Raw genomic sequence first — 22,247 nt, 5'->3', positions numbered from 1 at the left:
TCTGGTGACTTTGGAGGCCGTTTGAGTTTAGTAGACTCATTGTCATGTTCAAGAAACCAGTTTGAGGTGTTTTGAGCTTTATGACGTGTGTGTTATCCTGCTGGAAGTAGACATCAGAAGATGGGCACTGTGGTCATCAAGAGATGGACATGGTCAGCAAATATTCAGGTAGGCTGTGGTGTTTAAACAATGCTCAGTTGGTACTAAGTGGCCCAAGGTGTGGCAATAAAATAACCTCTACACCATTACACTACCACTAACAGCCCGGACCATTGATACAAGGCAGGATGGATTCTTGGTTTCATGCTGTTTATGCCAAATTCTGACCTTACCATCTGAATGTCAAATGAAAACTCATCAGACTTGTTCTTATCTGACCCGGTGTGGTCTTCTGATGCTGTAGCCCATTTGCTTCAAGGTTGGACATGTTGTGTGTTCAGTTATTTGAGTTACTGTTGCCTTTCTATCGGTTTCAGCCAGACTCAGGGGAATCCCCACCACCATTTTGAAGTGTGTTCAACTTCGTCAAGTAGACGAAGGAAGTTTATTTGAACGGACCCTCGACCCCTCGATTTTGACTGAGGATGCGAGCCTACTCAACATGTACACTTTAGGCAGCGCCATAGACCACAATGCCATAGCCATAGACCACGATTGTGACGTCACAGAAAATCATGCTTCATTTACCCTCATCCACAGAACTCTAGTGTATAATATTTGAGTTATTTTGACATTTAACCACATTTAATACTTGTAGCTATACCTTAAGCTGACTGTTTTTTAACACAGTTACAGTTTATTTTATCATTATTTTCGTTTATGTATTTTTTATATTTAATACAAATATTTTAATATTCATATTTAATATCATGGTTACATGCCAATTCATGCTAAAACATGTTAAATTATGCTAGCAACGTGTTAATTCAAGCTAACAAAATGCTACATCATGCTAGCAACACACTAATTCATGCTAACAAAATGTTAATCCATGCTAGCAGCATGCTAAAATCTTGTGTAGTGTGTTAGAGATTATCCACCACAAGGTTTCATCACAGGATAATGTTGTGAATCATAATTTTTCACAATTTTTCCAGTTGGAAAAGTAGCTGATCACTTTGATGTTCCCACCGTAACATGAAATCACAAAATGTTTTGTTTATCAAAGAGAAATGAGAGAAATGATGATGCTTTGAGAGATTTATTTAGCTGACAGAAGTTGAATCTGAATCTTAAAATATAATAATTCAGCACTCTAATTTTACCTGTGAAGACATACAATCAGACAAATGCCATGATTCAATAAAACAAGACAATCAATGTTCAATAACAACAAGAGACATGCAGTATACAGATTAACTGGTAAACTGGTTAACAAATTACAAAATAATGTTAAAATTAGTAAACTTTGAAGAAAGCATTTTGATTTCCACTGTTCGATGCTGTAGAGTTCAGGTAACTTGTTTTTTTCGGAGCCTTTTCAGATATGTTTTTTTCCAGATATGTTTATTCCAGAGATGTTTATATTTGGTAACAAAAAACTGATGTACATATTGTGTAAATTCAAAGCACATTGTTTAAGGCAAGGCAAGTTTATTTATATAGCACATTTTATACACAATGGTAATTCAAAGTGCTTTAGAAGAAATTAAAATAATCAAAAGAAATAAGAATAATAAAAGTGCATAATTATTCTTGTTCTATGTTCAGTGCATAGTACTTTGTTTTAGTCTTGGATGATTTTTGAATAGAGTACAGTTCAGGTCACTTCTTGTTCCAGTGCTCTTCAAAGTGAACACAGTGTCACACCAGAGATTTTTCTGCTCACCTCTTGTTTTGACAGCAGTGATTTTAAACGTCTCATATGGAGGAATCAGTACCTCTGTCTCATGAGGAAGCCTTGAGTATTTTGTCACATTAGCACCTTCACAAGTGTAGATTTCAAAACAAGATACATTTCCAAATCCTTTTGCTGTTAAATTATAAAGAGAGGAGGATGTAAATGAGCCTAAACGAATTTCTGTAGAAACAATACCATTAAATTGAACATTTGTACCACGGAAAGTGTCAAAGCATCTATTTTGTTTTTTCTTTAGAATCTGTATCGCATCTGTTAAAAAAAATTGAAGTGAAAACCATTTGTATGTCTTCTCTGTGTAGTTTTGTTTGCCATTACGGGTGTCATTGTTGAATTTAGGATATATTTTAAAAGTTGGGTCAGTGTACACATAGATGGCAATTTTATGTTCTCTTTTTAATTTGCTGACAATGTTCAAAAATGAAATATTCTTTTTACTAAGTTTCCAAGCATTTCTAAAATCGTTTGAGTTATCAAGTTCCTCCTTCAGATATTTTGTATTTACCAAATTTTCCATTTTTCCTGTGCAGCCCTTATATTGATCATCGACAGAATCCGGTGCCATATCCAATGGAAATATCTGTCCTTCTTCAACAGCAGCGCTGTGATCCTGCAGCAACAGAAATCATAATGATCACATCATCAGAATTCATGTCTGTAATATTCAAACTAGAACACAAGCTTACCTGTCCTAGAGCAGCTAAAATGAGAAGAAGAGCTTCAATGATCAGCAGCATCTCGATTCAGTCAAATCCCTCAGATGATCTAGATCTAGTGAAGAAAAGATGCTTAAAGAAATCCAGAAACACAACCTTTCACAAATATATAAATAACTTCAATAAGAATGTGCATAGATTTGTACAATGACCTTGACCTTGTACTTTACCCCCAAACTTACCAGAAAATACTGTTGTCTAGTCAAATTCTGAGTATTCTTTTTGTTGCTTTTAGGAGCTCAATGACAAGAGGAAAAGTCAGTCACTCACAGTCAGAGGACAACGATTCTTCAAACAAACAGATGAGGTGGTTGAAGTTGCTTTTTATATTGCTTATTGTGTGTGTGTGTGTGTGTGTGTGTGTGTGTGTGTGTGTGTGTGTGTGTGTGTGTGTGAGGTGTGATCTTGATGCATTTAGCTCAACTAAACTGTTGAGCTCATCATAACGCAACCCTTGTGAAGGTCTACGTGTGGTTTCACACTGGACAAAGGCTAAAAAAAAACTTAAACGCCTAAGTTGTACTTTGAGAAGTTCTGACTCTATGAAAAGTAGAGTTGGAAGACATTCTGAAAAAAAAAAAATATATATATAAAATAAATAATTCCCGGTTCCATCCTCCAACTCGTCCCCCCTATCAATTCCGGTTTCATCTCCATTGTCTCTATCTCATAAAAAAGGCCTTACAATTAATATTTTAAAGAAGTTGTATAAGATTATGAATTTCATGCAAAACACATGTAAACACTTGAAACCGAGGTCTTCAGCCCTGCACCATGGTGACTCACTGTCCTGCAGAGTTCAGGTCCAATTCAATCAAACACACTGAACCAGGACAGCAGGAGACAGCAGTCAGGTGAGCTGAAGGAGGTTGCAACTCGTGAAATACACTTACTGGCCACTTTATTACCTCGCTGGACTCCTTTCTGTCTTCAGAACTTCCTTAATTCTTTGTGGCATGGATTCAACAAGGTGCTGGAAACATTCCTCAGAGATTTTGATTCATATTGACATATTAGCATCACACAGTTGCTGCAGATTTATCGTGTGCTCATCCATGATGTGAATCTCCCGTTCCAGGACATCCCAAAACTGCTGTATTGGATTGAGATCTGGTGACTTTGGAGGCCGTTTGAGTTTAGTAGACTCATTGTCATGTTCAAGAAACCAGTTTGAGGTGATTTGAGCTTTGTGACGTGTGTGTTATCCTGCTGGAAGTAGACATCAGAAGATGGGCACTGTGGTCATCATGAGATGGACATGGTCAGCAACAATATTCAGGTAGGCTGTGGTGTTTAAACAATGCTCAGTTGGTACTAAGTGGCCCAAAGTGTGGCAATAAAATAACCTCTACACCATTACACTACCAATAACAGCCCGGACCATTGATACAAGGCAGCATGGATTTAGGTTTCATGCTGTTTATGCCAGATTCAATACAGACCTTACCATCTGAATGTCAAATGAAAACTCATCAGACAAGGCACAGTTTTTCCAATTTCTATTGTATTGTCCAATTTTTTTTATTGTATACTTAGTTTCCTGTTCTTATCTGACCCGGCGTGGTCTTCTGATGCTGTAGCCCATTTGCTTCAAGGCTGGACATGCTGTGTGATCAGTTATTTGAGTTACTGTTGCCTTTCTATTGGCTGAACCAGTCTAATCATTCTCCTCTGACCTCTGCCATCACAAGGTGTTTTCTCCAACAAAAGCTGCAGCTCACTGGATATTTTCTCTTCTTCGGTCCATTCTCTGTAAACCCTAGTGATGGTTGTGTGTGAAAATCCCAGTAGAAAAGCAGTTTTTGAAATACTCAGACCAGCCCACATGGCACCAACAACCATTCCACATTCAAAGTCACTTAAATTATATTTTTTCTCCATTCTGATGCTCAGTTTGAACTTCAGCAGATAATCTTGACCATGTCTACATGCCTACATGCATTGAGTTCCCTTTCGAAGGGAACTCACACTGCGTCGAATGACGCTTTGGGGAACGCCTCAGGCGTGACAGGTGTCTGAAATCACAATCAAATCACGGCAATCACATTGACCGGCGACAGCCCGTGAATCATTAACGTGAATGATTAACGTGCGACCTGCGAGTATATAAGGGCGCCTTGCAAACATGACAAATCATCTTCTAAAACACTGTCTGTTTGAAACGCTACTCAAAGAAACGGAAGAAATGAAACGTAAAGCGAAGGCCGATTGCTTTCAGAAGTGTGCCGACCCGTGCCCAAGGTATTTGACGCCGGGGGACACACACCAACTGTGCGTTTTCTGCCTGGGAGAAGAGCACGCACGGGAGGTTCTCGAGGGAGCCCCCTGTGCAAACTGTGAGCGGTTTTCTTTAAAAACGCTCCACTCTCGTCATGGCAGCGCACTAGAGGAGAAACTGCTCGTGGCAGGCTCGACGATCGGTTTCTCCCTGGCCATAGACCACCAGCTCAGGTGAGCCTTCCATTTCTCCCCGACCTCCACACTGAGGTCGAGAGGGCATGGAAGAATCCATACTCTGCCCGTATCCACCGGCATCAGCGGGCTAGTTTCGCTGATGTCGAGGGGATCGGAGAGTATGGATACGTGTCGATGCCGCCCATTGACGAGACGTTTGCGAACTATCTCGTGTCTGGGCAGGCGTCAACACTAAGAGCTCCAACCCTGCCATCCAAACCGCTGAAGACAACGGCTCGTTTGAATGGCAGAGTATACTCGGCAGCAGGTCAGGCTGGTGCTGCCCTGCACACCATGGCGGTCCTGCAGGCATACCAGGCCGACCTGCTGAGGGATCTCGACCAGGGGGCAGGATTGTCCCCTGAGGCGGTGGCTGAGCTGCGCCGCACCAGGCAGCGATGGTGGCCACGGAGAGACATCTGTGGCTAAATCTAGCCGACATTGGGGATAAAGAGAAGTCCTTTCTCCTCGATTCGCCGGTTTCGCCCCTCTGAACTCTTCGGCACCTCCGTAGAGGCGGTGGTGGGGAAGTTCAGGGAGGCGAAGGCGCGCTCAGCAGCATTTAAAACCTGTATATCGCTGAGATCCGGATCCGCGCCCAGGCAGGCGGGAGGACCTGGCTCATCTCGGTCTGAGGACCAGAGGCGGGGCCAGCGAGCCAGCGTCACCTCTCGTGCGCCCCCTCCAGGTAGGAGCAGGGGGCAAAAAAAGGGGTGACTCCCGCAACAGGAGGGATTTGAGGGAGGTTATCCAGAACAAACGACAGCGCCGGTGAAGGATAACCTCCTCGGAGGGTCATGAAATCTGCCCTCTCCTGCTTCCGACTCCCCAGGCATTCATCACATCAGGCCTGGGGTGGGGCCTATGATGAGAACGATGTTCTGATGGCCGCCTAGGCTTGGCTTGTGAGAGCGCCTCTTTCAGGCATGTAAAGTGATGGACCCCAGGTTCATAAGGAACTACCTGGTGAGTCTTCACTCCGCACGCCGCAGGTGAGCTGACTGGTCTTCTTAAGAGTCATTTCTGAAAAATATATACTAAAATGTATCCCTCTACAGTCCTCGTTCCCTGTATAGAGTCATGGGGTCATGTCAATGCAATAAGGTAAGAAATAAGGTAAAGAAAAATTTGGTATTTTGAGGGCCCTGAAGTTCCCCTCTAGGTGGCTGGAACGATAGGAAGAAGCACCGGCTGTAGGGGCTTCTTTTGTGAAATTTTTGTTAGCCCTTGGGCTCTTAGCCACCTCAGGGTAGAGTAGTTGGTCTCTCTCTCAAATAGGATTTTTTGACCTGAGTTTGACTGACGCTAGAGCTTCAGATAGATCTTATGTCCGGCCCACGGGACCGTTTGACTTCCTTCCTGAGTACATCGCCCCCTTGAGCTCTGTTAAAAAAAAAAGAAAAAAAAAGGATTTTCAGTGGGCTGAGCGATTCTGCAGCCAGTTGTATAAATAGTATTAACTATTTTTCTAGTAAGGCGGTGGCCCCTCCTAGGTAGATCTATGCTTGCAGGCTGGCCCTCACCAGGGCCACCTCTGTAGCTGGCCTAGGCCGTGTCAGGGATAGTGGAGGCCCTCTGCTTAAGCATTTCTGCCTCTGAACCTTCACTTTGTGAATTTAGGTTCCTAGCATCCCTGTATGACAGCCTCCTCCCATGGGAGTCGTTAGGCCAAGGCCCGCCCCCTTCTCTGCATTCTGGGGAGTAATGCAGCGTGGGCGGCAGGCATGGTTTATAAAGAGGCATGGGTTAGGCCTCAAATAGGCCTCCCCAGTACAATGTGTCTTTATTGAGCAGGGTTAGGCCATCTTTCGCCTCACGAAGAGACTGGGTCTGTCTGCCCGACCCTGCCGTGCATAACTAGCATACGGATCTGGGCCGCCAGTATAGGCTTCACTCACCTCGCTGATGGGTCGTCTGTCCCTCCCGTCCCGCCCTGGTCTTATGGAGCGTCTGGTAGCCGCTCCGTAGGGAGGGAGTAATGTCACATGCCTGTCCTGTCTTGTGCTGCACATGGGTGTTTTGTTATTTTGGGCCATGTGCTCGTGTCATTGTCTGATCCCTCCCCCTTGTTATCTGATTATTGTTTGAGTTCATCCACCTGTTCCCTCCTGATTAGTTTCCATTTTTAAGTCCCCTCTTGTTTGCAGTCTGTGTCGGTACGTTGTCTAATATTTCCTGTTCCCCGTGAGTCTCCTGTAAGTTTCAGGTTCTGGTTCTGTATTTATTAGTCATGTTTTCCCCGTCGTGGGTTTTGTTTTGTGTTTGTTTGTTTTTTGTAATAAAACATCATTCTCCTCCACTTGAATCCTCGCACCTTTTTGCATTCCACCAGTCGTGACAAAAGCTGCTGTCGAATCACAACACAGGAACCGCTGGCACAATCAGAACTCGTTACATATTTCTGAAGGAGGGACTTCATAGAGCCCGTTTTTAGGACAGTGAAAACAGCGGTATACAGATAAGTAAATTTTGTGAATAATACTGTGTTTTTTTAGACGCGAAACATGAACACATGTTATATTGCACACTATAAACACAATCAAAGCTTCAAAAACACAGGAAAAATGGGACCTTTAAGGCATTAAGATACATTTCCAAACTATATATTTTTTATTCCTCTTTTTAGTCAACTTTAGCATGGGTGTGTTCACTTACTATATGCTAAGCACTGTATATATCATGAAGTGTATTACTGAATATAGAATTATATACATTGTAGTATATGAGAATTTTTCAATATATGAAAAGTGCCAATTCCTTATGTATTTTTCAATATAATGCAATGTATTAACACAATATATATATTCTGTATATATTCAAATACCATTTGATATGTTGATCATTCATATAGGGAAATATTTATATATATATATATTTTTATAAGAGTTCACCAAACTCCCCGCTTAAATGTGCATTTTTTTTTTTTATGTAATATTATTTCAAAATGGAATGTCTGTATGTTCAGTTATTATTATTACATGAATGTTTCAGCATTCATTCCTGTCTGTCTTCTGGGTTGTGTGTGTTAATCTATTTACCTGCATTATTTTTGCTGACTTTTTCCTACTGATATAAATCAATGGCTTTTGACACAATATTTTAGTTTGTCTTGTTTTTTATTATTATTATTATTATTAGATTAGAATATGTTTTAAACATTCAAACAAAATATACAATGACCACAAATTTGATATAAAAATATATATTTTTAACCCAAAGCAGATTTACACAAAAAAAGAAAAATTAATATTCGATTCATTTTTGAAGTTGAGAAATGCTTATTTTTTCCCATCATTACATATTATTAGTATCCAAATGTTCACATTTAGGCATGATAAGAAATACAAAGATCAGTAACAACAAGAAACGTAAAATTCACAAGTTAACTGATTAGCAGGTAAACACAAAATAAAATTGGCAAAATCAGTAAAACATTACAGAAAGCAGCATAGTTTCCACTGTTAAACAATAAACAGTTCAGTTTACTTTTTGTTCCAGTGCTATTCAACACAAACACAGTCTCACACCAGAGATCTGGCTGATCTGTTCTGTTCATGACAGCAGTGACTTTAAACGTCTCATATGGAGGAATCAGCACCTCTTTCTCATCGGGATACTTTGAGTATTTAGTCAGATTAGCACCTTCACAAGTGTAGATTTCAAAACAAGATTTATTTCCAAAACCCTGTATTATTTTACGATCAAGAGATGAGGATGAAAATGAGCTCAAACGAACCTCTTTGCTCTGAACATCAAATTCAACATTTGTACCACGATAAGTTACATAGCATCTGTTGTGTGTTTTCTTCAGAATCTGTATTGCTTCTGTTAACAGAAAGTGAAGAGAATACCACTCGAATGTCCCCTCTTTATATTGTTGTTTGTCAGTACGAGTGGCACTCGTGAAATTACTATATACTTTAGAGTCTTGGTTAGTGTACACATGAATGGCGACTGAATGAATCTGTTGCAAGTTATCCTCTGCTTTCTTGGCTTTCTCTTCACCTTCTTGCCAAGTCTGATTAAATTCAGCTGAGGCAGATTTATCCTTCTCTAGATATCCTGTGTTCACCTGGTTTGCCATTTTCCCAGTACAACCGTCATATTGATCATCAACTGAATTCAGTGCGAAATCCAATGGATATATCTGTCCTGCAGGAGCAGCAGCAGTTCTGTGATCCTATAACAACATGAATCATAATGATCACATCATCAGTATTCATGTCTGTAATATGCATACTAGAACACAAGCTTACCTGTCCTAGAGCAGCTAAAATGAGAAGAAGAGCTTCAATGATCAGCAGCATCTTGATTCAGTCAAATCCCTCAGATGATCTAGATCTAGTGAAGAACAAATGCTGAAAGACAACCAGAAACACAACAGCATCTCACAAATACTAAATCTATCACTGCAATACAATGCACAATTAAACTGTGTTCGCCAACATAAGACAGTTTTAAATTCATAGTGGCAGAACTGTTTGAAATAATCACTTAAGCCTGTGATGTTCACTGATATTTTGACCTTTTACGTTATCCCAAACTTACCTGGAAATACTGTTGTCTTTTTTTTTGTCAGATACTGTTTTCTTTTTGTTACTTTTCAGGAGTAACGATGAGAAGTGAAGATCCGAAAAGTAATGTGCTCACAGCCAGACAGCAATGATAAGACGACACAGCACAACATGGGCTTTTTATATTGCAAATAATCTCTGTCATCATATAATTCCTCTTGTTTATCTGATCTCTGCCCAATTGCAAGGAATCTGTTAAGTTCAGAAAACCTGCCTGGCAAGTAGACATCTAGAAAGCAAACTCTTAGAACTGTTCAGGAATGATGCAAAAGATCACATACATCAGCACCAAGTGCGCACTTCCGAACAAGATACAGCTCCAAAAAAACTTGAATTATGCAACAGAACCTAAACCAACCTCTTTGTTCAAAACACTCATGAAATTCAAGTTTACTACCACAATAAGTTGACAGCATTCATTTAGTGTTTTCTTCTGAATCTGTATCCCTTCTGTTAACAAAAAGTTAGTTGAAAACCATGTGTATGCCATTTTTTAAAAATCACTATAGACTTTAATTTCCGTTTATAAATGTTCACTGAATGATTCACTGTAAAATGCTTATATCTTGGCATTCTTTTAACCTTCTTGACAAGATGTGACATGTTGAGGATCAGTTTGAAGAGAGGACAAAGATCATAAGGCAAAAAAGTCAGTTGCTCATAGACGTGTGTGTGTGTGTGTGGTTTATTCCCATTTTGGTCCCCTTGACGGAAACAGCTTATAAATCATACAAAATTATATAAAAATGCTGAAAAAATTCTGTATGGTATAAAAATCATATCTATAGAATGTTACCATAAATAGAAACCCAACATATGTGTTAAGTGTGGTGCCCGTATTATGTGTGTGTTCTGAGACAATGATCTGAGCCAATCTTGGTGAAGATTGCACAATCTCCTGCACAAGTTCCTAGGAATTAGAGATGCACCGATTACAGTTTTCTAGGCCGATTCCGATTTCCGATTTTTCACTGAGTTTGACCTGCCGATACCGGTTTTAGCCGATTCCAATTTTATTTTTTCTAACAACTTTACAGCACACACAAATATTTATTTTCTATATTATTATTTTTTATAAAACACCATATACTTTTACCCAAACTGAAAAATAAAAACAAGTTTAAATCTGTACATTTTCTATGGTAAATGGTCAGCCATGCAAGGCACTATCCAGCTCGTCGGGAGCAGCTGGGGTTAGGTGTCTTGCTCATGGACACCTCGACACTTGGTCAAGTGGAACCGGGGATTGAACCACCAACCTTTCGGTTTGTAGACAACCTACATGAACCACAGCCACTGTCGCCTATAAATATTTTTGAGTCTTCATTTTCTTTTCTGACATAGCCTACTCCAGTTCTTGTTAAAACACACTAGAAATGCAAATTCTGTGCATTTTGGGCAATATTTTGTGTGAAATCATATTTATTTTGTCATGTGCGCCGTGCTGGTCTGAAAACGAGGTGTGTTCAGGCGCATTGTTATATTGCTTTAATATTAATTATCACTTGTATGCTGATGATTTACAACTGTACTTTCCTATGGACTGTGATAAAACTGAGTTTATTATGTTTGGGAACAAAGATTTTTGAGGAATGGTCTGGCTGGAAATTATATTGCCCAACAATATGCATAGTTATGTGAAGAACATTGGAGCATTTTTCGATTCTGAAATACGCTTTGATCGTCAAGTTGTGTTGTGAAATCATCTTTTTCTCAGTTAAGAAAACTGTTTAAACTGAAACCCATCCTTTCATACAAGGACTTGGAGATTGTTTTGCATGCCTTTGTGTCAACCCGGTAAGACTATTGTAATGCTCTTTATCTAGGCATAAGTGAATCACTGATTGCTCATCTTCAGTGTGTCCAAAATGCTGCAGCGAGATTCTTAACAAATACCAGAAAACGGGATCACATAACCCTTCACTGGCTACCTGTTAAATACAGAATACAATACAAGGTGTTAATGTTTGTTTTTAAAGCATTGCATGATCGAGCTCCTGAGTATATAAAGGACATGTTACTCCCAACGTCACTTACGCTCCTCTCATAACATGCTCCTAACCGTCCCACGGTCTCGCTTGAGGCGTAGTGGAGATCGTGCCTTTTCTGTTGCGGCTCCTGCACTTTGGAATGTGTTGCCATTATCTTTAAAATCCTCGTCAAGCATGGATACATTTAAAAAGGATTTGAAGTCTTATTTATTTTATCAAGGATTTGCCGTTTGATTAGGTCTGAAAACTGTGAGTGATTTGGTGTTTGATTTTCTTGGTGTCATGTTTTGATGTTATGTTATGTTTCTATGTATTTTATTTATCCTTATGGACAGCACTCTGGTCCATAATGGTTTTGAAAGTGCTTTATAAATAAAAGTTGAGTTGAGTTGAGTTGGAGTGTTGCTATTTTGAGGCAACTGAGACTGCGCCATTGACCGACAAAAATCTTGTCTAAAGTCAATGGTGCAGTATTTTTTTGTATAATATGTGTGTCCCAAAACACACCTTTTACTCATTGAGAGAATAGGGACAACCCTTTTAGACCATGCGCCGGGAGCGCCGACCATTTCTCCTGTCGTGTATTTGCGTCATGCGCTTTAGACCATGCGCTTATATCCTTAAAATATGGCCCGAATTAGTTGATTTGACAAAGAAAAAAAAAAGTTGTTAACAAATCATGAAAATAGTGTTTTACAGTGTACAGTATATATATAAAAATAAAAAAAAATTAATAATAATAATAATCACACATCTTTTTTACCTAATCAAATAATTTATGTTGGCAAAATAATCTGCACTGTAAAAAAAAAAAAAAAAAGTATTAAAAATGGTAATGCATAAAAGCAAAAAATTTCAACTCATGCTCTTTATCACATCCCTTTGTTTACTGTATTAATATTTGTTGAAGATAAATTATTTAACAAGAAAAACACTTTTGACATACACATTCAAGTTTTCTGCACATTTTTTAAATTGAATTGTATCTTTGCAATTAAATTTTTGCATTCTGACAAAAAGTACTGCAAGTTCATGAAATGCCACCTTACACTTTAAACATTATGTATAAAAACGCAATAATACATTTCCCCTCAAAAGTGTTCTTACATTTCTTACAAAAATTCTACTTACATTGGTCCTCAGATTTTGTACTCATCTGGTGCACTTATAGTCCTAATGTCCAAAAAGGCCTTCTGAATGGACTCAAATATTTGAGTTCATTCAGAAGGTCTTTATATATATATATATATATATATATATATATATATATATATATATATATATATATATATATATATATATATATATATATATATATAAACTCTTTATTGTTCTCCAAGTTTAGTGAATACAACAAGCCAAAACGGACAATGAGTACATCTGTAAAGTCTCCCACATTTTCCATCAACCTCCTCTTCCAGGACAATGACAACATTGAACATACTGCAGAGCAATCTCAAGAATTCTCCTTTTCATTTGACTTGACACCCCCATGCCTCTGTAATCCATAAAAAGCATAAAATAACAGTATTAATACTGAGTCTGTAATGAATAAACCAAGAATACTGAACAATTTCGCTGCCCTCACTTTATAGGAAAAAGTTCCACTTTTTAATTCTCTCTGAAAATGTGTTTTTGTCTCAATGTTTTCAGATCTTCATATTCAAAAAACAATATCAAGCAAGGCTATAGCCATCAATTCCAAGTAAATTGCAAATAGTTGTGTATTTATGAATAGGATACTGTAAATATCTAAGTGGACTTAGCTGCTGCTTTCTCTGTATTTATTAGTGTTTATTTAAGCACAACATTGTTGTGTGAATAGTGTTGACTGCTATTTTGAAAAGTGTTGTGTAATAACGTAATGTGGAGAACGAAAGTGAAGAGTAAACAAGATGGATGAAGTTCAATACTCTCTTGTCTGATGTGTTTCTCTGCTTCCTAACTCCTGACAGATACCATAAAAACTACAATATTCAGTGTGTTAATAGATAATATGACATTGAGCTGCTCATTGGTTGTAATACAGAACCGTCTGTAAACATAAAAAATCAAGTCACCTTTTATATTGTGTTTTTTTACAATACGGTGATAACAGAAAAATAGGGGGAGTGGGGTTGGGGCAGTTCTTCTCTAGCCAATGAACGAACAGTGTATGATTATGATTCATGCAGCATTATATGTCAGAAGTCAGATTGGAACATTCAGATTCAGAATATTAAATAACAATGATCTTGCAATGTAATATGAGTAACACAGCTTGAGTTACCGCACCAGTTACAGCTCGAAATGATCCTTATATGTACACATATGATTAACTGAGTTGCTGTCACGTCTGACCAGCAGGTGGCATCAGCAACATTGCTGAGCTTCATGTAAATTCCAGTCAGAACATCAAGTGAAAATGAGAGATGGTCCTCACTGCAGAACACAATATCCAGGGGGCGGAGTTGGATCCAGATCCAACTCCTCCCACTTTTGTTTTTTTACAATACGGTGATAACAGAAAAATAGGGGGAGGGGGAGTGGGGCAGTTCTTCTCTAGCCAATGAACGAACAGTGTATGATTATGATTCATGCAGCATTATAGGTCAGAAGTCAGATTGGAACATTCAGAATATTAAATAACAATGATCTTGCTATGTAATATGAGTAACACAGCTTGAGTTACCGCACCAGTTACAGCTCGAAATTATCCTTATGTACACATATGATTAACTGACTATGAGTTGCTGTCACGTCTGACCAGCAGGTGGCATCAGCAACATTGCTGAGCTTCATGTAAATTCCAGTCAGAACATCAAGGTAAAATGAGAGATGGTCCTCACTGCAGAACACAATATCCAGGGAGCGGAGTTGGATCCAGATGGATCAGTATAAAAACTTGTTTTAAACTTGAACTGTTTGAAGCAATCAGTTTCCCAAATTATATATGAGTTACCTTCCATGGTATTTTTACAGTAACATACTGTAAAATAGGAGAGCTGTATAATAACGGCAGAGGGCTGTAAATTAACAGTACTTTGCTGGAAATTTTTGACTGAATGTAAAGGGATGAACACTTAAAAAGAGACTTGTCATTTCACAGGTTTTAGCAGCTATTGCTCATTTCATAAAGTGTCATGGTGTTAGTAAAGTCAAACACAACAAAACCACAAGCGTCACTCTTCTGCACAATGAAAACCACAAAAACTCCAACATCACTCCTCTTAATCTCCAACATTTCATGCAGGTCACCCACTTGCTTGACTGAGGCGAGAGCCACAAGGAGAGCGGTCTTAAATGAAAGATACCGCAAATCTACGGACTGAAGTGGTTCGAAGGGGCCGCCCTTCACAGCGTCCAGGACCGTGAATAGCTACAGCGTTGTGGGTCTATGTTTTGAAGTCAGACATTTCCTCCTCTAGATATTTAGTCTTCACCTGATTCGCCATTTTCTCTCTACAACCATCATATTGATCATCAACTGAATTCAGTGCGTAGTCCAATGGATATATCTGTCCTTCAACAGCAGCGCTGTGATCCTGCAGCAACAGAAATCATAATGATCACATCATCAGTATTCATGTCTGTAATATTCATACTAGAACACAAGCTTACCTGTCCTAGAGCAGCTAAAATGAGAAGAAGAGCTTTGATGATCAGCATCATCTTGATTCAGTCAAATCCCTCAGATGATCTAGTAGATCTAGTGAAGAACCAGAAACACAACAGCGTCTCACAAATACTAAATCTATGACATTAAATAAAATGGAAAGAAATATGTACACAGATCTGCACAATGAAACTATTTGCCACCTTTAACAGAATATGGTTTTAAATTCAAAGTTTAATTTTTTTACATAATCACTTAAACCTGATTATTATTGCACTAATGAAAGAGTTATATTGACCTTTTACTTTAACCCTAAACTTACCTGAAAATGTTATCTCTTTTGTCAGATTCTGTTTTCTTTTCGCTATTTTTCGGCAATAAGGAGAGGAAAAGATCAGAAAAGTCAGTGTCTCACAGTCAGAAGACAACGACTCTTCAGACTACAAGAGATGAGGACGGAGACTTATTTATATTGTCGATGAAGTGTGTTTATAGCGTGACTGATGCATCTAGGTCATTTAAATGATTTAGATCTTCTGATTATCACTTGTGAAGATCTGGACTATATGTGTGGGCTTTACACTGGTCAAACTTGTCGAAGATGTTTTTCAACCTTATCTCTTCAGAATGTGTAATAATGGTACATGATGGTGAATTCGCCTGAAATAGTTTAATGAAAACACACCATCCATTCCTAATCCAAAGACCTATCCCTGAGTGTGGGTTGAGGTAAAGGGATGAGGCGAGGACTCAAGATGGGCTTTTTATTAATAATAACATTAAAACAAATAAAAAATAAACTATCCCATGTGAGAAAACATGAGCAGCAGCTTGACTGGGCAACACAAGACTGGAACATTTGATGACAAACTGGCACAGGGTTGCAAAGGGGTGTGGGATGTGTCCGAAATTGTCCCCTATACACTCATAAGCCGAAACCAAACTAGACCGAAGTGTCGAGATCCAAACACCACGCTCCCTCCGCACAAAAAAAATAACTCATGTGGATAGAAGAACACAAGCGAGCTCGAAACCGCACGCTCACCAACACGAGATGATAGCAGTGTCAGAGTTCTGTCACCAAAACAAAGAATAAAAAGAAGTGACATAACCCTGAAACTGAGTTTTTTTTAAAACAAACATAAAAAGTTGTAAATAGCCTATGCATTATACTCAATTCATATGAAGTTCTTCCTGTCTTCTGTAACCAATCAATTAACTCAATCTGAGATACCATAAAAGTGAAAAATATTAGTAAGTGTCTCATTCCAATGCCAGCAGCCATATCACCCTGTAGCCCAAGACTGGTTTCCCACTGAAGCTAAGCGGGCTGAGCCTGGTTAGTACCTGGATGGGAGACTCCTGGGAAATCCAGGTTGCTGCTGGTTGAGGTGTTAGTGAGGCCAGTAGGGGGTGCTCACCCTGTGGTCTGTGTGGGTCCTAACACCCCAGTATAGTGACGGGGACACTATACTGCCAAAGAGCGCCGTCCTTCGGATGAGACGTTAAACCGAGGTCCTGAGTCTCTGTGGTCATTAAAAGTCCCAGGATGTCCTTCGAAAAAGAGTAGGGGTGTAACCCCGGCATCCTGGCCAAAATATGCCCAGTGGCCTCTGTCCATTATGGCCTCCTAATCATCCCCATATATATCATAGGTAACACTTTATTTTGATAGTCCACCGGCTGACTTCGGTAAACCTCGGAATAAACAGAAAGACTAACATAATCGTAGATGCCATTCTTCTTATGATGTAACGAGTACGTCAGGTGTTATAGGAAGTGTCCCCGGTTCCGGCTGACCTAATCTATGCAGCCTAATAATCATTTAACTGATTGGAATAATATAAATGTATAACGTTCTATATTAATGCCAGGTAAAAGAGATGTGTTTTTTTAGTCTAGTTTTAAACTGACAAAGTGTGTCTGCTTCCCAGACAATATTATGAAGACTGTTCCAAAGTTTAGGAGCTAAATAGGAGAAGGATCTATAATGCAGTTGATTTTGATATTCAAGGTATTCATTTTGAGATCACAGTAGAACTTCATTCATCTTCGGAACACAAATGAAGATCTTTTTGAGGAAACCTGCTTTCTGTCTTTCTGTCCCCCCATTGACATCTATATGCAACTGACACATTCAGGCTTTAAAAAGTTCATAAAGAGATATAATCTATATGAATTGAGCGCTTTAGTCCAAATTATTTGAAGAAACACAATCGCTTTATGTAATAAAGGTCTAGGTTACTATTGTAACCCGTTCCACGTTACATCAGTCAGATGTAAGAGCCTCATTTTATTTCTTGCTGAAGTTCAAATGTGCTGCATAACACACGAGAATGAACCTCATTGGTTCTTGCAGAAACTGAACACACATCTGTATACTGTATCCAGTGTAGACAGCATCATTGATTATAATGGGTTTATTTGTTTTTGACGCAACGCTCACATCCAGTGTGGCAAATGTCAGCCATTAAGCATCTGAACTCCAGTGGGCGGGGCCTGTGATTGCGACCCAGCTAACAGACTTTTGTTATAAGAACGTTCTCCAAACGTTCAGTGTTGGTTCCGGGAATGTGAAAATGTCCAGTTTTATTGACGTTAGAGGAACGTGTTTTACACAGAAAAAACTCCAGTGTCATAAATTAACTCTCTGAGTTTATTTGGTTCCAACCTCAAGAGTGTAAAGTGTAAAAATATGAGTGTTAAATTAACACTGAAGAGTGTAAAAGTTAATGAGATAATTATGTGATTAATTGAGTGATGATTGACCATTACTGAAGACACCTGATGTTAACAAGCAGAGTCACTGAAGGAGAAAAGTCCTTCTTTTTAGAAAACTTTTTTTTTAAGTCGCCATTATGGCGATCAGTGTTTGCTTTAGTTGGCCAGTTTACCCTTACATTTAACTCATTGACATTACACTGCATGTTACTATAAGAGCTCTGTAGTTGCTGATGCAGTGACATAGTTATATAAATTAATTTACAACGCACAACTTAATTAGTTAACTGCAAGTGATTCACTTTTTACTGTGAATGTGTTAGTTAGCAAAAAATCTGGAAATATATGTGAAATAACAGTGTTTTTCTGTAAAAATTAATTTTTTTAACGTTTTTGCACTTTAATTTAATTTAATATTAAATTAAATATTAATAAATACACTAAATACACTTTAAAATAATAAATACACTTTAATTTAGCATATTGTATGTTTTTTGGGTTTTTTTTACAGTGTAGATAAGGCTCAGGTGTGGCTGTGTGGGTATTGACCTTGTACTTTAACTCTAAACTCACCTGAAAACACTGTTGTCTCTTTTTGTCAGGTTCTGTGTCTGTTTCATTTCATTGTTTTACAGGAGCAATGACAAGAGAAGATCAGAAAAGTCATTGACAGTCAGACGACAATGACTCTTCAAACAAACAGATGAGGAAGGTGCCTTTGTACATCGCTGATAATGTGTGTGTGATGCATATAGGTCATCATCGTCACTTGTGGCCGGTGGTTTCATGCACTACAGAGTTCAAATAATCATGAAGCATCAGGCTCATCTGATAATGCAACACTTGTGAAGACCTGTGGTTTCATGCAGGACAAACTCTGAGTTTCTCTCTGCTTAAGATGAGTCATAATCTTGCATACATTTCACAAGCTGATTTTTTTTATTTAATTCAATGAACATTTCAATTAAAACATTTCCATCCATGCAATGTATATAAAATGTATAAAAACAAATGACTAAAAACAATTATTTTGTATTTTGAGAAATTAAATTAATATCTTTCATTTTCTGATAGCACAATTTTTGACTGAATGTAAAGGGATGAACACTTAAGAAGAGACTCATCATTTCACAGGTTTTAGCAGCTATTGCTCATTTCATAACGCGTCATGGTGTTAGTAAAGCCAAACACAACAAAACCACAACCGTCCCTCTTCTGCAAAATTAAAACCACAAAAAACTCCAACATCACTAAGGTGAAAAATATTAACTTAAAAAAAAAAAATTATATATATATATTAAAAGTTAATTGAAACCATTAAAATTCAACAAGAATCAAAAACTTTTTAGCGTATTGATTATAATTTAAATATTGAAAATATTGCTCCAAGCTGCATTGCACTTAGAAAGTAATTCAGTCAATATGCTATTGCTGACAGTTAGAAAGCACTACAAATGTTCAGTAATGTGATGCAAAAAGAAGCAAGTATAAGTTAAGAAATTAATTAGACACACATACAATCACTTTGAGGCCACTGAATTGCATGTGTCACTTAAAATAACTTTATTTAATTGTGTTGAAATTATGTTAATTGTGTTTTCTGAAAAAATATGAATAAACTAAACCAAAAGGGAACAATGTTGGAGCTGATGTACATGATTAAATCATATATATGTCTACATGTATATATATAAATATATTCAAAGCACTTTGTTCAGAACTCTCAGTGTGCTTCACAGTAATTCAATTCACATTTATTTGTGCAGCGCTTTTCACAATACACATAGTTTCAAAGTCCACATGTTTAGATATCTGTTAGGCAACTGTCTAAGTTATGTATTTCAGAAATGTACATATACAAAATCACAGTTAAAAATGTATTAATTTAAACAATGTAATAATTGAAGGCAGAAACAATGAGCTCATTGGAATAATGAATACTAGTTTTTAAACAAATGATTATGACAGAATAGTACTATTACCGTTCTTTATTATGGTTTATTGAATGCCACTGCACAGTTCAGGTCACTTCTTGCTCCAGTGCTTTTTAAAGTGAACACCGTTTCACACCAGAGATCTTTCTGCTCACCTCTTGTCTTGACAGCAGTGACTTTAAACTTCTCATATGGAGGAATCAGCACCTCTTTCTCACGAGGAAGCTTCGAATATTTTGTCAGAGCAGCACCTTTACAAGTTTTGATTACAAAACAAGATTTATTTCCAAAAAACCTTGTTCTGTTACGATTTAAAGAGGAAGAAGTAAATGAGCCGAAACGAACCTCTTTGTTCAGAACATTGTTATTAAATGAAACATCTGTACCACGATAAGTTGAATAGCATCCTTTTTGTGTTTTCTTCAGAATCTGTAATGCGTCTGTTAACAAAAAGAAAAGTGAATACCATTCGAATGTTTTGTTTTTGTATTTTTTCTTATCATTACGAACAGCATCATTGAAATGCTTATATAGCTTTAAAATGGAGTTTGTGTACACATAAATAGCAATTGAGTGATTCTTTGTCAAGTTATCCCCTGGTGGCTTGTATTTCTTTTCAGCATTTTTCCAAGCTATTGCAAATTCAGATTCCGAGTCAGACATTTCTTCTTTCAGATATTTAGTCTTCACCAGGTTTGCCATGTTCTCTCTACAACCGTCATATTGGTCATCCACAGAATCCAGTGCCATATCCAATGGATACATCTGTCCTTCAACAGCAGCGCTGTGATCCTGCAGAAACAGAAATCATAATGATCACATCATCAGTATTCATGTCTGTAATATTCATGCTAGAACACAAGCTTACCTGTCCTAGAGCAGCTAAAATGAGAAGAAGAGCTTCAATGATCAGCAGCATCTTGATTCAGTCAAATCCCTCAGATGATCTAGTAGATCTAGTGAAGAATAGATGATGAAAGATAACAGCGTTTAACTAAATACATTACTCCAATGGTAAAATGTCCCATAAAATTACCTGAGAATATTATGGTCTCTTTTTTTGTCTCTTTTTTTTATGAGCTCAATGAGGAGAGGAAAAAATCAGAAAAGTCAGTCGCTCACAGCCAGATGACAACGACTCAAACCAAGTGATAAGGAAGGTGGCTGTTTTATACCGCTGAAAATGTCTGTGCTTGAGTACTGGAACATGTAGAAACTGTGCAACAGTTCATCTGCATAGTTTAACTCTCCATAATGCAACACCTGTGAAAGTCTGGTGTATGTGTGGTTTACAAGGGACAAACTCATTCCTGTCATGTCACTGCCAGCAGAAAGCAGGGTTAACACCAGATTATGATCCTGGAAATGTGCATCATTCAGTTCATTCATAATAAGGACAACACTAAATAATGTTTTTTTTTTAAAGATATGATGTATAAATTATTATCTGAAGAGTACAGCTGCTTGCAGAAATTACAGAGACAGACACATGACATGCACCCCTGTTGTGAATAATTTAGAATAATAATAGCTTTGAATGTTCATAATAGTGCTGAATAATAACAGAAACAGGGTAAACTGCCTTGATTTTATGCTGTTCAGCTTTAAAATTCCATTTCCCATAATGCTTGGGAGAGAGTAAGCTGTGAGGAACAGGGCAGAGAAGGTCTCGGGAACTGAGTAGGGAACGGAGACGTTGCGTCGAATGACGAAATGACGATCGCAAAAGCTGCCGGAGGCATAACACTTGGCGTTGACGTCAACAGCGCTGGAGGATCTCATGGCTTCTGAGGCTCACCTGAGGAGAATATCGCACGTATCCAGTCTGTGGAGTGGAATGGCGAACAAGCAAAGACACCAGAGCGGGTCCTAGTACCGGCTGGTGAGTACACGGGAGGACACTGGCTCCACTCGGAGATTGTAGAATCTGGCGAATGTGTTGTATGTCGCCCAGCCTGCAGTTCTGCAGATGTCTCCACCGGTGGAGTGGGCCTTCACACCAAGGGTGCACGGTCGACCTTGCTGCTGGTAAGCCAAAACAATGGCGTCCACGATCCAGTGAGACAACCTTTGCTTGGAGAGAGCCTTTCCCTTCAGCTTCCCACCAAAACAGACAAAGAGCTGGTCTGAGGTCCTGAAACACTGCGTTCTGTCTACGTAAGCACGGAGGGTGCGTACTGGACAGAGCAATGCCAAGGCTGGGTCTGCCTCCTCCAGGGGTCATAGTGAAGCAGACTCCCCTGAAGTGGGTAGGAGACAGCGCGAACTGAATCGCGTATTCAAGCCTCATGGTTCTCGCTACCCAGCAGATCACCCTATAGCCACCAGCCAAAGTATCCCCTCCATGGAGAGAATCGGTTGTGGTTGAGGGGACTCTACCTCTAAGGAGGTCATTGAGTCTCGA

At 38.6% G+C, this 22,247-nt stretch overlaps 3 protein-coding genes across 5 annotated transcripts; all 3 read right to left on the bottom strand.

Moving 5' to 3' along the window:
* Positions 1 to 1,186: 1,186 nt before the first annotated feature.
* LOC306996276 (ecto-ADP-ribosyltransferase 5-like) lies at positions 1,187 to 2,863 on the bottom strand. Of its 2 annotated transcripts, XM_079608606.1 has the most exons (3): positions 2,757 to 2,863; positions 2,545 to 2,629; positions 1,187 to 2,468 (listed from the first exon to the last, which is right to left on the bottom strand). In XM_079608606.1, exons 2-3 carry the CDS (start codon positions 2,593 to 2,595, stop codon positions 1,707 to 1,709), a joined length of 813 nt encoding a protein of 270 aa, XP_079464732.1. In that variant the 5' UTR covers positions 2,596 to 2,629; positions 2,757 to 2,863; the 3' UTR covers positions 1,187 to 1,706. The 2 variants fall into 2 exon arrangements, with proteins under 2 accessions (XP_079464732.1, XP_079464733.1); XM_079608607.1 differs by lacking the exon at positions 2,757 to 2,863 and having other exon boundaries at positions 2,545 to 2,744.
* Positions 2,864 to 8,169: 5,306 nt separating this feature from the next.
* LOC306996253 (ecto-ADP-ribosyltransferase 4-like) lies at positions 8,170 to 9,713 on the bottom strand. Of its 2 annotated transcripts, none has more exons than XM_079608575.1 (3): positions 9,577 to 9,713; positions 9,285 to 9,386; positions 8,170 to 9,208 (listed from the first exon to the last, which is right to left on the bottom strand). In XM_079608575.1, the coding sequence occupies exons 2-3, from the start codon at positions 9,333 to 9,335 to the stop codon at positions 8,411 to 8,413; spliced, it is 849 nt and encodes a 282-aa protein (XP_079464701.1). In that variant the 5' UTR covers positions 9,336 to 9,386; positions 9,577 to 9,713; the 3' UTR covers positions 8,170 to 8,410. The 2 variants fall into 2 exon arrangements, with proteins under 2 accessions (XP_079464701.1, XP_079464702.1); XM_079608576.1 differs by having other exon boundaries at positions 9,285 to 9,369; positions 9,577 to 9,694.
* A 9,982-nt stretch (positions 9,714 to 19,695) lies between these two features.
* On the bottom strand, positions 19,696 to 20,967 carry LOC307005192 (ecto-ADP-ribosyltransferase 5-like). Its single transcript, XM_079625089.1, has 3 exons — positions 20,880 to 20,967; positions 20,712 to 20,799; positions 19,696 to 20,635 (listed from the first exon to the last, which is right to left on the bottom strand). The coding sequence occupies exons 2-3, from the start codon at positions 20,760 to 20,762 to the stop codon at positions 19,901 to 19,903; spliced, it is 786 nt and encodes a 261-aa protein (XP_079481215.1). The 5' UTR covers positions 20,763 to 20,799; positions 20,880 to 20,967; the 3' UTR covers positions 19,696 to 19,900.
* Positions 20,968 to 22,247: the final 1,280 nt, after the last annotated feature.

Source organism: Phoxinus phoxinus, assembly GCF_949152265.1.
Source record: "Phoxinus phoxinus genome assembly, chromosome: 1".
Taxonomy (NCBI): domain Eukaryota; kingdom Metazoa; phylum Chordata; class Actinopteri; order Cypriniformes; family Leuciscidae; genus Phoxinus; species Phoxinus phoxinus.
Note: the sequence above shows the minus strand (reverse complement) of the source record. Positions and strands in the feature narration are given on the sequence as shown.

What these genes read in the sequence shown, in the direction of transcription:
- LOC306996276 (XM_079608606.1), bottom strand. Translation starts at nt 2,595, where the DNA reads ATGCTGCTGATCATTGAAGCTCTTCTTCTCATTTTAGCTGCTCTAGGA. An exon ending in TTTTAGCTGCTCTAGGACAG is followed by an intron (nt 2,469 to 2,544) that starts GTAAGCTTGTGT and finishes CTGTTGCTGCAG; the next exon opens with GATCACAGCGCTGCTGTTGA.
- LOC306996253 (XM_079608575.1), bottom strand. Translation starts at nt 9,335, where the DNA reads ATGCTGCTGATCATTGAAGCTCTTCTTCTCATTTTAGCTGCTCTAGGA. An exon ending in TTTTAGCTGCTCTAGGACAG is followed by an intron (nt 9,209 to 9,284) that starts GTAAGCTTGTGT and finishes ATGTTGTTATAG; the next exon opens with GATCACAGAACTGCTGCTGC.
- LOC307005192 (XM_079625089.1), bottom strand. Translation starts at nt 20,762, where the DNA reads ATGCTGCTGATCATTGAAGCTCTTCTTCTCATTTTAGCTGCTCTAGGA. An exon ending in TTTTAGCTGCTCTAGGACAG is followed by an intron (nt 20,636 to 20,711) that starts GTAAGCTTGTGT and finishes CTGTTTCTGCAG; the next exon opens with GATCACAGCGCTGCTGTTGA.